Here is an 18,972-nt window from a genome sequence, read left to right as displayed (position 1 = left end):
GAGGAGGGGGATTGTGTCAGCATGGATGTAGAGGATAACACTCAGCAGCAGCCTTCAAGAGATGGTTTTCAGTCCCCAGAAACCCAAGGAGTTGAACGTGGCTGGGAGGAGGTAGCTACGGATAATGTGATCCTTAGTGACCCAGAGGACTCAGAATCGAATGCCTCTGCAAATTTACGCTGCGTGGCCTCCCTGATTCTGAAAAGCCTGCAAAAGGACCCTAGGATTGGTGGGAACAAGGAGAGGGATCATTACTGGCTGGCAACCCTTCTTGATCCATGTTACAATGGTAAAGTTGCAGAACTCATCCTGCCTTGGTAGAGGGAGCAGAGGATGAAACATCTGCAGGAGGCCTTGAAGAAAGGTTTGTGTAATGTATTTCCAGCCCCTGGGAGGTTACCATTTCCTGTTGCTCGAGAACGTGTTGCTGAGGCTTCGTTTAGCCAAAGGAAGAGCGGTGGAAAAGGTGGCCAGCTGACCGATGCCTTTAAACAATTTTTCAGGCCTCAGTGCCAAGGTCTGATCGGTTCAAGCAACCATCGCCAGCGTCTGCATTATATGGTGCAGAAATATCTGGGGGCAAGAGCAGACTTGGAGACCTTTTCAACAGAGCATCCACTGGGTTATTGGGTCTTGAGGATGGACCACTAGCCAGAACTTGCTCAATATGCAATTAAGTTACTATCCTGTCCTGCATCCAGCATGCTTTCTGAGCTCCTGTCCACAGACTCCGTTGATAGGCTCACATTCATAAAAATGAATCAGTCTTGGATCAGCAGCTATGAAGCACCTGATGCAGATGTAACTGATTGAATTTGCTACGGATATGGGATAGGGCACCACCACCACCACCCAAGGCCCAATTTTTTAGCCCCTGTTTAACAGGGTTATGTAATTACAATTTTTGAGCTAATATTTAATTGCAAGGACCATTCCTGCGTCCAACAAGAGTATCTGTGAGGGGTTACAGTGTTGTGGCACCACCAACCAAGGCCCGATTTTTCTGCCCCTGTTTAATAGGGGCGTGTAATTACAATTTTTGATCTAATATTTCACAGGAGGGCCCATTCCTGCACCCAAAAGAATAACTGTGAGGGGTTACAGTGTTGTGACACCAAAGGCCCAATTTTTCTGCCCCTGTTTAACAGGGGCATGTAATTACAATTTTTGATCTAATATTTCACAGCAGGGCCCATTTCTGCGCCCAACAAGAATATCTGTGAGGGGTTACAGTGTTGTGGCACCACCACCCAAGGCCCAATTTTTCTGCCGGCATGTAATTACAATTTTTGATATAACATTTCAGAGCAGGGCCCATTCCTGTGCCCAACAGGAGTAACTGTGAGGGCTTACAGTGTTCTGGCACCACCAAAACCAGAGGCCCAGTTTTTCTGCCCCTGTTTAACAGGACCATTTAATTTAAATATTTGATATAATATTTCACAGCAGGGCCCGTTCCTGCCCCCAACAAGAGTAACTGTGAGGGGTTACAGTGTTCTGGTACCACCAACACTTAAGGCTCAGTTTTTCTGCAGAGTATACAGGGCAGGCTGAATAGTATATATACTGCTGTTTAGAGTATATAGTGCCTGGGGACCATTTTTTTTTTAAATTTTGGTGCGGGGTTCCTCTTAATATCTATACCAGACCTGAAGGGCCTGGTATAGATTTTTTTTTGGGGGGGGGGGTACATCTACGCCATTGTTTTGTTGGTATTTTTCTTTATATTGCCGGGAACCAACAATACATTACAGTCACGAGCAGTTTTAAATCACATTTTTTCCTTTAGAAATGTCATTTTGTTGTGGCACTGTTATAAACGTGGGAAAGATGCGCTACTTTACAGGCATACTAAGGACACCCCCAGACACGATATATAAAGGAATATTTAATTTTTATTGTTTTACTTTAAGCATTAAGATCGCTGCTCCTGAAAAAACTGACATTTTTAAAACTTTTTTTGTATTGATACATGTCCCTTGGGGCAAGACCTGGGTCTCCATACACTTTTTATGGCAATAACTTGCATATAAGCCTTTAAAATTAGCACATTTGATTTTTCATGTTTGCGTCCCATAGACTTTAAAGGTGTTCGCACAAATTTTTTGCCTGTATGCATGTTTTGCTGCAAACCGAACCGGGGGATGTTCGACTCATCCCTATTCTCCAACCAGCTGGCATTTTCAAGACTTCCTATTCATGCACAGTGCTCCCCAACTGCCTTCAAAATCTTGAATGGCGTCACAGAGCATTATGAGTGTTCCAAAGGGAGAGCACAGCAGAAGTTGTTGACTGCCTTGAAATCAGTAAAGAGCAGCCCCAGTCAGGCTGGGTGTGGGACAGAGGGGGAGGAGTCACTTCTCTAAATCATCTAGCTGTATGTACCATTTCTGCTTATTCTGCTGAGCTTTGTAAACAAACTTTTTTGCAGCAAAGCAGTTAAAATTAGCCCAGTAAACACATAAAAAGTCCACCTGCTACATGACTTAGGCCCAATGTACACCTAGTATTTGGGGAACGCGCAATGGCAGGCGTCATGTTTATGCACGATTTTGTGCACTTTTCTGCGCTGCATGCATAGGGCATGTTCTATTCGCAAAAGGTGCATTAAAAAGTAGCTTCACGTTGTTGCCTTATGAGTTTATGTGAAATCTCCATTAATAGCTGTAAAATATTGTAATTATGAATATATCTCATTTAGCTTGTATCTATGTAGGCCGGAACATATCTTCACAGAAATCTCTGGTAGACCAGACAAGTCGGTGCCTAGGCTTGTGTATACAAACAATGGGATCCAAACCTCATTGTTTTACACATACTGACTTCAAAGGATCCCATGCTGTGATGACAATGAAGGGAGGCCAACCTGTAATCAATACTTAACTTACCGGGAAAATTCAAGTTAATCTCCTGCTCAGAATAGTCACAAGGATTTGCATTAAAGGGGGCTGACTTATGCAAAGTATAGGGATTGGAGATGTAGCCAGTCCTTAACCAGGAATAGGGAAGCTCACCAATCAGAGCCATGCTATTCCAACCAATGAGGCATCAGCCTGTAATGATATACACAGACTAGATGGGAGGGAAACACATACTTTATGGTAGTGCAGCCTTCAGAATGGAACCTTGGTGCAAAGGGTAATTATGGGAAAGGTCTGCCTTTTACTTGTAACTAAATATGTTTGTAGATTAATGCTTTAAGGCATATACTCTGTATTCCTTCATGTAATTCTCTTGATTTACCCTAATATTTTCTTCCTTGGTGTAGACTATAGATCAGGGATGGCGAACCTTGACACCCCAGATGTTTTGGAACTACATTTTCCATGATGCTCATGGCCTCTGCAGTGTAGATGAGTATCATGGGAAATGTAGTTCCAAAACACCTGGGGTGCCAAGGTTCCCCATCACTGCTATAGATAGATGGTTGTGTATTAGATAGACTTTCAACTACTCACCAATAAATGTTATTGTATTAAAACTTTCACTCATGGTCAAAGAACTCTCATTTAACCCAAATCATATCTGAGAGATATTAAATCTCAAATATAGTACACGGATAACAACGTGTTTTTTGTCTACACATTTTGCTAAATTTGACACATTTTTCCCACTCTTCTGTTTGCCATACTTGGAGTGACATTAACAATGAGTTGCACTGCAAGTGTGATACACATTTTTGTGTATTTCCTAAAAGTGTGCAAAAACACATGATTTTGCACCATTTAGGAAATGCTCAATTGTGAATGCAGTCCTAAAGTGTTTGTAACCTTAAAAATAACACTTAATAAATCTGTATTTTTTAGGGCTTTGAACTGTGCTTTTTTAAATAAAAATATGCCCTGCCATTGTCAGCTTGTATCCACCCCCCCTCACCCACCTCTCCTTTCTAGACCGGCAGAAACTTCCCCAGCCAGCCGATCCCCTGCCTTACTATCAATAACACGTGCCTTTAATGTGTCCCCGCCCACTTGCAGGTCTGTGATATGCTGAAACGGGGAAATGTAACCTATCCAAAATGCTCAGAAAAGGTAGATAAGCACCGTTTTTGTAAATTTTTAGAAATACAGATTATTTCAACACATTTTGAGCAATTAAAATGTTATGTATTGACTTCACAACTACCTAAAATTCTTAGAATGATTTATTTTTTTAACTGCATTTTTTGTACTAACCACAAATAAAAACAATTGTACAAAAACGTTTGGGACTGATTTCCAATGATTAATATGAGATTGAGAGACAAATAAAAATGAAAGAAAAAGAAAGAAAAGGTTAAATAGAAATAAGAGAAAAAGAACTAGAGGAAAAAGAAAAGAGACAGAGCAAGCACGCAAGAGAGAGAGAGGGCCTGAAAACAATGTTCTTGAATATATCTGGCTCACATGCTAAACGATGCTGTATAATCAACAAAACAAACTCACGGTGGTTTAAAGGTCTGTGGCTTGTCATACAACATTCTGTAGAAGAACAAAAAAAAATCAGTTTAAAAGATCAAGTTGTATTAATATGTTAGAGTTGTGTTTAAATAAAACATAAAAAGCCCTCATGCACACAGGTCGTTTGAGGCTAAAAATATACTCTAGCATAAAATCCCTGCATTTATCCCCACCCAGGATGGAATTTACAGCTAGCCAGAGGTATATACTCAGGTATAAGCTATTATTTCTGTGCATTGATGTGAACATGTGTATGTTTTCAGGTGAAAATAGAGTCATTGTAGACATGTATGTATTTATGTCCAGTATCAGTGGGGTTTATTGCTTGCAGTGGTTGCACTGGTCGGAGACGAGATCACTTCCCATTGTGAGGGTGTAAAGAGGAATGTTCCCCGGGGCTCATTTCTTTTGGCACCACACGTCTTGTAATGTGATCATTGGTAGAGGAGGTGTCTACCTGTAACGGGACCTGGAGTTGGGACATGGAGATCTGTTAACCATGCATGTGGGAAGTGTTTAACCACCTCAATACAGGGCACTTTCACCCCCTTCCTGCCCAAGCCATTTTTCAGTTTTCAGCGCTGTCACACTTTGAATGACAATTGCGCGGTCATGTTACACTGCACCCTAATGAAATTGTTATCATTTTCTCCCCACAAATAGAGCTTTCTTTTGGTGGTATTTGATTACCTCTGCGGTTCTTATTTATTGCGCTATAAACAAAAGAAGAGGGACAATTTTGAAAAAACACAATATTTTTTACTTTTTGCTATAATAAATATATGGCTCGGGAGGGCGATCGCGTCATATGACGTCCGCCCAGAACAACAGAAGCCTCGTCCTGCCGTCATATTACGGTGGGCGGTGGCTTAGTGGTTAAGTAAGGTATTACAGCCTGAAGCATTGTACAGCCTAAACCTTTGTATGGCCTGAACCTTTGTACAGCTCCATAGTACAGTCTGCCAAAACACAAAAGAAGAGAGCACAAAGCCCCCCTATTGTAACTCTGCTTTAATATGGTAAAGTTAAAAACACTACAATGGTCAAACTAACATTGTGTGAAGATAGATACAGCATAAGGATTCCACTGTGGCCGCTCTCCTATAACCTCCTGAAGATCCCGACAGGGGAAGAGGAGCCGTGGACGTTCAACCTAGCTGCCCAAGTCCTGGCAGCACATACGAGTCTATCCACCACCACGCTCGACATGCAGATTCTAATGTGCTTGCGTCTGGTCCAGCCAGCACTGCTCCTCAAGGACACACAAACTCACACAAGCAGGATACAGGGGAGAAGAGAGTGACGCTTTCCCTGTCTCAGATCTTGAGGGGACACAGGGGTAGGGAAGGCAAAATATACTTATAGGCATTGGTTAAAGCGGTGGGACTATAGCAACTTAAGGCACTGCTCTTTGAGGACACACAAACCCACATGAGCAGGATACAGGGTGGGAAAGAGTGAGGACGTCACACAGTTGCCATGACAACACGATTCAGAGGCATGGCCTCCTTCCTCAGGTCATACCCATTAACTCACTAGTAACTCGCCAATTTATGGGGGAAGAGAGACGCCCTCATGGTGATGCCTCCCCTGTCTCAGATCTTTAGGGGACACAGGGGTAGGCAAAAAATACTTATAGGCATTGGTTATAGCGCTGGGACTATAGCAACCTAATAGATAAAACATTTTAATAGATTCCTTAACAGGTGGTAATAAAAACAATTAAACAATTTATAAAGATGTATCTGCTCCCAGCAAATACTAATATGTTAAAAAAGTTATTAATTTGAATATGCTTAATTATGCTAATTAAGGGATCGACCATGAGACAGAGAGCATACTACTCCCATTAAGAAAGGAAATTATTATTTTAGTGCAATATTATATATACAATATTCACTTTCCTCTCCCATAAATTGCACATGTGAGTTTCATAAGGAGATATGTAGAAAAATGAACTAAAATATAACAGGAGGAGGGAGGGGAAAATAATTTATGATTAGGAACTACCTCTTGTATAAATTACCATCTGTAAGGAATCTATTATGTTTTATCTATCAAGTTGCTATAGTCCCACCGCTGTAACCAATGCCTATAAGTATTTTTTGCCTTCCCTACCCCTGTGTCCCCTCAAGATCTGAGACAGTGTGTCCTCGTGTGAGCAGCGCTGGCTAGACCGGACGCAAGCGCATTGGATCTGCACGTCGAGCGTGGTGGTTGATAGCCTTTGATGTGCTGCCATGATTCGGGCAGCTAGGTTGAAGGTCCACAGCTCCTCCTTCCCCTGTCGGGATCTTGAAGTGTTTATAGGAGTGCAGCCACAGTGGAATCCTTATATTGTATCTACACTAGGGCAGCTTTGCGCTCTCTTCTTTTGTGTTTTGTCTAGATGTGTTCCTGCCACCCAGAAGATCCACAGAAAGCAGCAGCGCCCTTTGACTTGTCTAATTATTACCATTAGCCAGCTGAAGGGCTATACCAAACTGTTGATTAGCGCACCTGCTAGTTTTTTCTTTTGTGTGTATTTTTTATACATTCTGCACTGGTGTTTTAGCATACCTCCAAACTTCTGAACTTGAGAATGAGGGACATTTCTGGGAGACAGTGACCTGCGGTGCACTATGGAAGGCAGGAAGGATCACTATGGCACATGAAAGGCAGGAAGGATCACTATGACACATGGAAGGCAGGAAAGATCACTATGGCACATGGAAGGAAAGATCACTATGGCACATGGAAGGATCACTATGGTACATGGAAGGCAGGAAGGATGACTATGGCACATGGAAGGCAGGAAAGATCACTATGGTATAAAGAAGGCAGGAAGGATTACTATGACACATGGAAGGCAGGAAGAATGACTATGGCATATGTAAGGCAGGAAGGATCACCGTGACACATGGAATGCAGGAAGGATCACTATGACACATAGAAGGCAGGAAGGATCACTATGGCACATGGAAAGCAGGAAGGATCACTATGATACATGGAAGGCAGGAAGGATTCCTATGGTACATGGAGAGCAGGACAAATCACTATGACACGTGGAAGGCACATGGAAGGCAGGAAAGGCTCATTATGGCACATGGAAGGAAGGAAGGATCACTATGGTACACAGCAGGCAGGAAGGATCACTATGGTACATGGAAGGCAGGAAAGATCAAAACCTTACCTTCCAATTGCCACTACAGTTAAAGGGTCCCGTGTTGAGATGTCTTCTGTTGCAATACTGGGTCTGTGTAGAGAATGCAGATACATAGTTACCTCCTGACAATGTCCATCCCCCACCATATTAAAGTGGACCTGAAAAAGAGAATTTAAAGTAGAATTCCAGTCTAGCACTTACTAGTCTTAAAAATGCCTTTCCTCCACCCCAACCCTCCTCCTACCTGTCCTTCCTAACCTGTGAAAAAAAAGGAGGTGTATACTTACCTATTTTTAATCCGCTCTTGTGCAGTACGTGGTCCCCCCAGCCAGGCAATTGGCACTTTGAAACTGAGTTCCACAATAGCAACCTACAAATTTTCTCAGTACAGGCCTTCTATAGGTTCCTCTAGTCAGGGCAATAGGTGCAGGAATTCCCCCTTTCCGAGTCACCCCTTTTCTCCGTCCTTACCCACTTCCAAGCACCATCCCTTGGTTCCATCCCTTGGTTCCATCCCCTACCCACCTCCCAGTACCGCCCCTTTTAGACAATACAGAACCAAGTATCATTTTGTGTTGCTAAGTAATTTGTATGGAATTTGGTACTGATATCAAGAAAAGCAGTAAAATAGATCCCCTGCAGCCAGCAACAATAGATACCCCTAACAGCAATGGAGCAACCCACAACAAAATTTCCCCCCGCAACAATAGACTCCCAGCAGCATCAACAGATCTGCGCACAGCCAGCAATAATAGACTCTCCGGGAGCCATCAACAATAGACCCCTCCCCCCAACAATAGATCTCTTTCAGCAACAACTGACCCCCAGCACCATAAGACCCACTCCCAGCAACAATATGTCCCCCACCAGCAACAATAGACCTCCTTAGCATTAATAGACCCGCCCTGCAAAAATATATCCCCTCCAGCTAGAATAGATCCCCCAGCAGTGAGCACCAATACCCTGCAGCACATCCCAGCATCCCTTACCATTACATACAGTCAGTCCAGAAGGTGCCAAAACTGCTTTCCCCCGCGTTCCCACTGAAAAAAAGCCCTGCCTCTAGTAAACAAACAAATTACTTACTTTTGGCTACAACGAAGCAGAGATTCATAATGTGATCTGATGGATTTGTTTCCATACCTAAAAGCAATTGTGCAAATTAAAAACATGTGAAATAGATTGCTTAAATAGAAAGACACTCCTCTTATTCAGCTATACCTATCTACCATGCTGTGTAACCCATGTGGCTTGCAGGACAGCCTACACACAAGCAGAGGAGTGAATCAGTTGGTCACTACAAGGCCAGTTAGGCTGCTAGATTAATGTCAACCGATAGCAGACCCAAAACTCCTCCTGAGATAGGATATACAGTATACACCCATTTATTGAGAAATTTGGGGAAATAGACCTATGACGTGTTAAAGCGGAGTTCCACCCAAAAGTGGAACCTCCGCTTATCTGCTTCCTCCCCCCCTCTGGTGCCACATTTGGCACCTTTCGGGGGAAGGGGGGGACGGGTACCTTTTTTTTTTTTGACAGGCACTGTTCCCCACTTCCGGGAGACAGCGCCACAGTGCCATCCCTCGGAAGATTGCCCCCCCCCCTCCACCACCGGGCCAGTTAGAAAGCGCGGCAAACTTTGCGCATGCGTAGCGGGGGGAATCGGCTGTGATGCCCAAAGGCTTCACCACCGGTTTCCCTTATGATGAATGGCAGTGCCTGACAACTGATCTGAAAATCGGCTGGGGTGCCGATATCATGGGCTCCCTTGACAGGTAAGTGTCTATATATTAAAAGTCAGCAGCTGCAGTATTTGTAGCTGCTGACTTTAAAAAGTTTTTCCCTAGGCGGAAAACACCGTTTTAATTACAACATCAACAAGTGGGGTGAGCCCCTTTCCTATGGTGGTGGATGTCACAAAGGGGCAAAATTTGCTAAACAATGGGTTATTTGAATATTTTATGTGTTTATGGACATTTAGGATTAATGTAATAAGTTGCTTTAAAGAATGTGCATGTGTACTATTGCATTGTGACCATCCACCTAATATTGAGTAGGTCCCACTTTCGCCACCAAAACAGCTCTGACCCATCGAGACATGACCTCCACTAGACCTCTGCAGGTGTGCTGTGGTATCTGGCACCAAGCAATTCATAATTCTGCGCTATGGGTCTATTACCAAATGCAGCTGCCCCCACCATGCTTATATCCTATAAATAGGATACAACTAATGTAAGAAAAACAAGCACCACACCATATTGTCTTTTTTTTCCTAAGCCATCAATAGCAGATCCTTTAAGCCTCCGCCCGCTTGCCTCTCTTCGACAGGTAAGTGACACACATGCACCCAATCATCTGTATGATGTAAAAGAAAACTTGATTCATCAGAGCAGGCCACCATCTTCCATTGCTCTGTGGTCCACTTCTGATGCTGACATGCCCATTGTAGGCAGTTTTGGCTGTGGACACGGGTCAGCATGGGCACCCTGACTGGTCTGCAGCTACACAGCCCCATACATAAGAAACTGCAATACACTGTATGTTCTGACACCTGTCTATCAGAACCAGCATTACGTTTTTCAGCAATTTGAGCTACCATAGCTCAGACTACATTGGCCAGCCTTCACTTCCCAATTGCATCAATGAGTCTTAGCTGCCCATAACCCTGTCACAGTTCACTGGTTTTCCTTCCGTGTACCACTTTTGGTCGGTCCTGCAGGAACATCCCACAAGAGCTGTAGTTTTGGAGTTGCTTCAACCCAGTTGTCTAGTCATTACAAGCTGGCCCTTTCTGCCTAACATATCTCACCAACTTTTAGGTGCCATTGTAATGAGATAATCAATGTTATTCACTTTACCTGTCAGTGGTAATAATGTTATGGCTGATCAATGTGTATTTAATTTAACAAGAAAACAAAAAAAGATTTCAAAATGAGCCTTCTGTAAAGAAAGCATTGCTCTGGTCTGTAAACAGCGGCAGGTGATGTGATTGATGCTGATAATTACAATTAATAGCATTTACTGTGGAGTTCTGCCTGAGCATCACCCTCTAGACTTATGCCGCGTACACACGGTCTGACTTTTCGTCTACAAAAGTCCGACGGACGCCGACGGACTAAAGCTGGCTGACAATCCGATCGTGTGTGGGCTTCCCCGGACTTTCAGCGGACTTTCAGCGGACTTTTGCAGCCTCAAATCTGACAGACTTTAGATTTGAAACATGCTTCAAATCTTTACGTTGTAACTACGCCGGACCCAGAAATCCGCTCGTCTGTATGCTAGTCCGACGGACAAAAAAACGACGCATGCTCATATGCAAAAACTAAACGGAAGCACTCGGTCTAGTAAAACTAGTGTTCGTATTGTAGGTAGCACATTCCTCACGCTGCAAAATCTGTGATCGTTGAATGCAGCGCATTAATGTCTTCTTTAATAATGCTATAAGAACGAAGATGTTTTGCTGTTCATATTCAGAGTTCTCCCAAACTGATTTCTGGATTCTTTTTCTCTTTGTTTTTAAAAAGAATACTATATCATTCATGAGATCAATGTCTCCATACTAATAATAATTTTTACACTTGTTTTTTTTGGTGGAGTCATCTTTTATTTTAGATTTTCTCCAGATGTTTATTTTATGATTGTTGGCGAACTTATTTTATCTTTATCTAGCTTTTTTTTTTTTTGAGTTTTTTTGTGTTTGTAAAGTTACCAAAAAGAACCATTTTATTTATTTATTTATTTATTTATTTATTTTTTAGTTTTGTATTTCTTAAATTGAACACAAATACATTTTGATTTCATTTTTGTTTGTTTTTAATGTTGTTTGTTTTTAACTTACCACAAAGAACCATTTTTTTGTTTATTGTGATTTTTTCTTTTGTATATAAAGTTAACACAAAGAACCGTTTTTGGTTATGTATCAATTTTTTTTTTTTAAGTTACCACTAGAACATTATTAATGTTTTTTTTGTATGTTTTTGCAACCTCCAGGAGATTGTTGTCCCTTGTTAATTTGACATTGTGTCTAAATCAATGATTTAAAATAAAACACATAAAGTCTTTTCATAAACTCAAATATCCATTTATTCATGGTCTAAATAAAATAAAGAGGAAGTCAACGCTGGAAAAAGTCTGTGGACAAGAAAATTGGGATCTTGAGGAGTCCATATAAGAGGGAGCACAATCTGGTCCAGGAATCCCAGAGATCAACAGCAGCAGCAGATGATATAGATGTCCCCAGACTGTGGTACTACAACAGCCTGCGTCTTCTGTTAGACCAGACTGAACCCAGGTCATCACTTTCTTCTCTTCCCTGCAGCCTTTCCTCCACGCTGCCCTGCACCCTTCACTGCAGCCTTCTTTGGAGGCTGTGGCTCTGGTGTTTGAGTTGTGGCAGGAGGAGAAGGAGGAGGAGGAGGAGGAGGAGGAGGAGGAGGGGGGCTGTCTCATGTAGTTGTGTGTTGCTGGTTAGCGTGCCCTGCAGCCCCTTCTGTATTCTTTCCCCAAACAGTCTCTCACAAATGAGTCGTTGGCCCCACTCCATTTGAAGCAGCCTGCTGGCTAAGTAGCACCCATAGGCCTCTTCAGCTTCGGGGGGGCTCCTTAAAAAATGGGTGGCCTCTCGCATGAGGCGCAGGGATGCCTCCTGTGTCACCGTCCCCTTCCTGGCCCTTTTTTTTGGAAGGCAGAGGGGAGGCACTTGTGATTGTGTCAGGCTCTTACTGGGCCCAGCCACCTCCTGCCTGACACTGGGTCCGGCCTCCTCCTGCCTGACACTGGGTCCGGCCTCCTCCTGCCTGACACTGGGTCCGGCCTCCTCCTGCCTGACACTGGGTCCGGCCTCCTCCTGCCTGACACTGGGTCCGGCCTCCTCCAGGATGATGCTGTATCCGGCCTCCTCCAGGATGATGCTGTATCCGGCCTCCTCCAGGTTTGTCCATGGGCCCGGTCTCCTCCTGCCTGCCACTTTCCCCACATTCCTCCTGGCTGCCCTCATCCCGTGTATAAAAAAGGGACATAGTTTTAGTTTTTTTTTTTTTTGGGTTCATCAATGACACAGTGAATACATCTCTTAATAAAAGAGTCTAGAAATCAGACACCCTAATTTTTTGAAGCAGGTGACAAACATATTTAGCCACTACTGTCAATTGATATGTCTACATCATTTTTAGGCGAAAATTATTTGAATCAATTATAACATCCAGTTAACATCATTAATATTAGGACAGTAAATATTTGTGAAATTAATTTACCTGACTCCAGATAGTCACATCCGGTTCATCCAGGATGGAAGACCCAGCTTGGTCCTCATCAGCCTCTGCTGGGGTGGAGGGAAGGGTGCATGGAAGAGTGCATGGAAGGGTGGAGGGAAGGGTGGAGGGAAGGGTTGAAAGTGATGCCCTGGCTTCAGTCTGGTCATCAAGAAACCGTAGTTTATTGTAGTACCACAGCCTGGGTACATAAACATCATTTGCTGATGCTCCTGATCTCATGGATTCCTGGATCTTGTTATGCTCCCTCTTATACATGTTCCTCAAGATCCCAATTTTCTTTAACAATGTCTCCATTGTTGCTTCCGGGAAGGTCGTCTGGACAAATGTCAGAAGTCTCTCCAGCGTTGACTTCCTGACATGCTTCAAATAATATTGAGGGTGTTTGACCTCCCACAGATTCCTCATCTCTCTATATTTGTCTATGAAAGCTGACAAAAATTCTGGATCTTTAAATTGGGCATTCATAATGTCTGTAAAAGATAAAGACAAAAGACAAAAAACACTTATGTTTCTGCTAAACCCTCATCATCTTATCCATATGTAGGCCTCATCAATCTGTCAAGCCATATAGGCTGCTTGCTACAAAGTTTTGACCAAATTTATAAATTTAAAATTACCTTCGTTTTGTAGCGTCCCGGTCCACTATCACCTACGCACAGAACGTACGTACGACACAATACGTAACAACGTTTTATACACTGCACATGCGTAATACTCCTCCTGCTTGGCCCGCCCCTGACGTTCTTTTTCTTTACGCATATACCCCGCCCTTGACTCTACGCACAGAACGTACGTATGTACGACACGTGCGCAAGAACCCTCTTTATACACTGGGCATGTGTGAAACTCCGCCTGCGTCGCCCGCCCCTGACGTTCGATTTTAACTCATATTCTCCACCCCTTAACTCTACGCACAGAACGTACGTACGACACGTGCGCAAGGCCCCTCTTTATACACTGCGCATGTGTGAAACTCCGCCTGCGTCGCCCGCCCCTGACGTTCGATTTTAACTCATATTCTCCGCCCATTCTTTCTACGGTACATAGTGGGGTGAATAATGGCGGAGACACATCAGTTGTGTACTACCTCAGGTAGCGACGAAAGCCCGGAGGCCGGAACGTCACGATCTGGGAAGCCGAGATTTAAGGCCTCCAATATGTCCTTTAAAGAGATGGTGGAAATGGTGGCAATTCTATGATGGGAAGTATGGACCGTACGCCCGGCCAAATTTGAGAAAAGCCAAAATGGCGAAGGTGGTGAAGACATTACATGTTTCTTTTGGGGTACAGCGCTCGAAAGATCAGATTCGGAAAAGATGGTCCGACCTCAAACTCCGGGAGCCGGATCAGTACAGACGGATCCGTAAAGTGCTGAAAAAAAGTAAGTACTTGTCGTGTGTTCATCTTCTGTTTATTACCTTGTATATTGCTCCATGTGCTTTTCTTTACTATGCAATTTTTGCATCGTTTGAAACGATCTTTAAATAAACCTTGTTACATATATAGAGATATCTATAGAGATCTCTCTCTCTCTCTCTCTCTCTCTCTCTCTCTCTATATATATATATATATATATATATATATATAATCTCACTCTCTCTCTCTGTATATATATATAAAATCTCTCTCTCTAGAAAGAGAGAGAGAGAAAGAGACATAGAGATCGATAGATCGATATTTTTATATATATTTAGATATTGATATATAGATATTGATATATCTATCTATCTCGCTATGTCTTTCTAAAATTAAACATTTAGTAAACTAGGAACTCTACACAAACAATTTGTACACCACTTCACTACAATGTTTGAAGATTACTATGTACTAAAATATCTGTGTGCTAAGTATATTAATTTTTTGGTTCACATAGGGGAAAAAATACTCAGCCAAGAAGAACCCAGTCCCCCCCAGCCGAAAGAACATACTTGGGAAATCAGCCCAAGCCCCACTGAGGATGTGGAGGAAGGAGAGGTGGGCGACATGGGCACCCCACCAGATGAGTGTCTGACACACCAGCTTACGGTAATCTATGCATGGCTGCCTTTTATTTTATGTAATTTTTTTACTCTATTTTAGGTGATCTGGTTGTGCTTGATTCAAGCAACAGCGCCACCCCCCGAGGATGTTTTGGAAGTATGCGACATGGGCACCCCACCAGGTCAGTGTCTGAGACACCAGCTTATGGTAAGGTAAACTATGTATGTCTGCATATTTCTAAACACATCTTTTTTCATTCAATTTTAGGTCCAAGTGACTATTTCACAACAGACAGTGCCCAACGACTAATTGCTCAAATAATGGCCTGGAATGGGAAGATTGATCAAATGCGGAATCGGCTGGATCGTATGCAGCAGGAAATGAAGGACATGATTGATGTTTTGGGTCGAATCTAAATGCCCTTTTTCAACCCAAAAAACATTGATCATGTCCTTCATTTCCTGGTTTGCTGACCCCATTCTGGGCCTTCTCTTTTGTATTTTGCGGAAATTATATGCCTGTTTAACATAAAAAAACAAAATAAAAAAAAAAATGGAGGCCTGTTTTGAAAAAAATAAAAATAGAGGCCCGTTTTCCCAAATAAAAAAAAAAAAATGTTTACAAAAAATTAAAAAAAAAAAAGAGGCCTGTTTTTAAAAAACCAAAAAAAACCCCAAAAAAACAAAAAAAGAGGCCTGTTCTTAAAAAACCAAAAATAAAAAAAAAATAAAAAAAAAGAGGCCTGTTTTTAAAAAACCAAAAAAAAAAAAAAAAAAAAGAGGCCTGTTTTTTAAAAAAAAAAAATAAATAAATAAATAAAAAAGAGGCCTGTTTGTTAAAACCCAAATAAAAAAAAAAAATATATTTTAAAATAAAAAAAAATATAACTAATTATATTTTTCTAAATTTGTAAATATATCGAGATATTTTTGACTATGAACATTTTATACTAATGCATAAATGAATGTATACAGAATATTAAAACATCTGTTTAGTAATTAACTAAATGTGTGGTTTGTTATTTCAATGCTCAGTATCAGTTTGTTTAAATTTAAAATAGTTGTTTACAGTGACAATGGTGCTTATTTAGTCAAGGAAAATACACTTGGCACTACAAGTGCTCTACCATAACCTATGAGAAAGCCAAAAAGAAAGGCAAGCAATAAATATAATTCAATATTTCATCAAGATTTTTTTATTTTGATAATTTAGATATCCTGGGCCATTGCAATGGCCCCCCTACCCATAAAATAATTTACATATTGCTCTCGAACTTGACGGGCACTTTGGGGGGCCAAGCCAGTACGGACAGTATCCAGGCCCGTAAGATTGTCACTGATAAGTCCGGCCTCAGACCCAACTGGCACAATATAATTTGTTGAATGTTTGTGCAAAAAGTTGTGCAGGATGCAGCACGCTAAAATGATAAAATTAAGTTTGTATTCCGCCAAGTTAATGGATGTTTGAAACAGGCGGAACCGGCTGGCCAGAATCCCAAACGCATTCTCAACAACTCTTCTCGCTCTGGCCAGCCGGAAATTAAAAACCCTCCTCTCCGGGGTGAGGGTTCTTTGGGGGAATGGCCTCATGAGGTGCTTGCTCAGAGCGAAGGCTTCATCTGCTATGAAGACAAAGGGGAGTCCTTCCACGTTATCCGCATCAGGTGGCAATCCCAGGCCACCACTCTGGAGACGCTGGCAGAACTCCGTCTGGGCAAATACTCCTCCATCCGACATCCGGCCATTCTTCCCCACGTCCACATAGAGAAATTCATAGTGTGCCGACACCACCGCCATTAAAACAATACTATGGAACCCCTTATAATTAAAATAGTATGACCCCGAATGGGGTGTTGGCACGATGTGGACATGTTTCCCATCTATAGCCCCTCCACAATTGGGAAAGTCCCAACGGGTGGCAAAATGGGATGCCACAGTCTGCCATTCCTGTGGCATTGAAGGAAACTGGGGAATCAAACAAGAAAACAAAACTCAGTAATTTATAAAAGAACATTGCAACAACATTATACACTTAAAACATTATTGCCCAGCATCAGTATAACATTAAATAATTGAAATCTTCTTGAATAAATAATATGGAAAGGCACACTTATCAGATTGCTCACCCCCTCTGATGGCACATTGTTACATTTTAGGGGGTGGTGAAATTAGAAATTAATTAAAAGTTTAAGGACACGCAGGGTTTTATTGACTAAGGGCTACAAGACTGTGCAGTTGTCCCACTCTGCAAGTGCAGTTGCTCAACAGCTTAGTAAATGAGGTAAGGTAAAAAGGCTTTCATGTTGCAAGGAGTACCCAATCACATGCAAGGGCAATTCATCCAAACACTTTGTGGCTTGCACCTAATTGGATGATGGAAATCAGCAGAGCTTCTGCTCATTTACTAAAGCACTGGAGCAAATGCACTTGCAGAGTGCAAATGCATTTTGCAAAGTGCAACATATATTTGCTTTGTAAAAATCAACACCACAAAACATTATAGCAAATTATTAGGGGGGGTTTGGAAGTCAAGTTAATGACACACACACTATTTGGATGGAGTTTAGGTGGGGGGAGGTTTGGAAATCAAGTTAATTACATGCACACTATTTGGATGGAGTTTAGGTGGGGGGAGGGGTTTGGAAATCAAGTTAATTACATGCACACTATTTGGATGGAGTTTAGGTGGGGGGAGGGGTTTGGAAATCAAGTTAATTACATGCACACTATTTGGATGGAGTTTATAGGTGGGGGGAGGGGTTTGGAAATCAAGTTAATTACATGCACACTATTTGGATGGAGTTTCGGGGGGGGGGTTGGAAATCAAGTTAATTACATGCACACTATTTGGATGGAGTTTAGGGGGGGGGTGGAAATCTAGTTTATGACACGCACACTATTTGGATTGAGTTTTGGGGGGGGGGTTGGAAATCTAGTTTATGACATGAAGGCAAATATACATGCATGACAAAAAAGAACAGGAAAAAATTCCAGCATGCGTGAGGAGAAAAAGGGGACATTCACACTATATTGCAATGATGGTAAGTAGTGTTTGAGTTAAGAAATACATTACATTATCAAAGATTAAACAAAATAATATGTGATGCTAATAAAAGAAAACATTCTTACCTTAATATAGTCCTTCTGCAGGACCTGGATGATGGCAGAACAGGTCTCTGGGATAATGATCCCCAGAGCCTGGGGGGAGATGCCTGTCGAGAACTTCAAGTCCTGCAGGCTTCTCCCTGTCGCCAAGTACAGCAACGTGGCAACTAGCCTCTGCTCTGGAGTGATGGCTTGCCTCATGCAGGTATCCTGCCTGCTGATATAGGGGGTCAGCAAAGCCAACAAACGGTCAAAAACGGGGTCCGTCATCCAGAGAAAGTTCCTGAAATCCTCAGGATTATTCTCACGGATCTCACGGAGCAATGGCATGTGACAGTACTGGTCACGCTGGAGCAACCAATTCTTGGTCCATGAACTCCTCCTCGCCCTGTTCATGGACTGGTCTTGGGCTGAAGAATGAACTACAGCACCAAGCACATACAATGCACAAGCTCGACGACGAGTACGTACAGGTAACATGGCTTCAAAACGGTCGGCTGGTCAGAACGCACTTAACAGAACGCACTGAAGAACAGCAAGGCCTGTGAAGAGCGACCTGAAAATCAGGAACGAGCGGACAATAAAACAAAGATTTCTCAATGCCAACTGACCAAACGCACTGAAAAGCAGATACAAACCTCACAAGCACAGACTGAACAACAGTTAAAACGAACTGAAAAATACGAGTCTCACAAGCGCGAATCGTCTCTCACCAAACTTCTACTAACACGAGATAAACACGAGATAAACACGAGATTAGCAGAAGGAGCCTACGGGCTATTGAACTTCCGTTTTATAGTCTCGTCGGACTTGGTGTACGTCACCGCGCACTAGGCTGTCGAACTTTTGTGTGATTTCGTGTGTAGGCAAGTCCGTTCGTTAGAAAGTCTCCTGCAAGTCCGCTGCAAGTTCGCCAAAAGTCCGCCGAAAGTCTGTCGGACGGGCTGTCAGACTTTTGTAGACGAAAAGTCCAACCGTGTGTACGTGGCATTAGACCATGTGGCCAAAGCTTTGACAAGTGTAGATCA

The 18,972-nt window shown here is 42.5% G+C and overlaps 1 protein-coding gene across 1 annotated transcript in view; it reads right to left on the bottom strand.

Moving 5' to 3' along the window:
- LOC141108406 (histo-blood group ABO system transferase-like) overlaps positions 1–18,972 on the bottom strand; it is a 258,225-nt gene that overhangs the window by 42,357 nt on the left and 196,896 nt on the right. The window contains exons 3-5 of the mRNA XM_073599998.1: positions 8,671–8,727; positions 7,612–7,674; positions 4,425–4,460 (exon numbers count right to left, since the gene is read on the bottom strand). Of these exons, the coding sequence (XP_073456099.1) occupies positions 4,425–4,460; positions 7,612–7,674; positions 8,671–8,727 (156 nt within the window). The remainder of the gene's footprint in view (positions 1–4,424; positions 4,461–7,611; positions 7,675–8,670; positions 8,728–18,972) is intronic.

This window comes from Aquarana catesbeiana, linkage group LG09, assembly GCF_042186555.1.
Source record: "Aquarana catesbeiana isolate 2022-GZ linkage group LG09, ASM4218655v1, whole genome shotgun sequence".
In the NCBI taxonomy this organism is placed as follows: domain Eukaryota; kingdom Metazoa; phylum Chordata; class Amphibia; order Anura; family Ranidae; genus Aquarana; species Aquarana catesbeiana.
The sequence above is the reverse complement of the archived record's forward strand: the minus strand, read 5'-3'. Positions and strand labels throughout refer to the sequence as shown.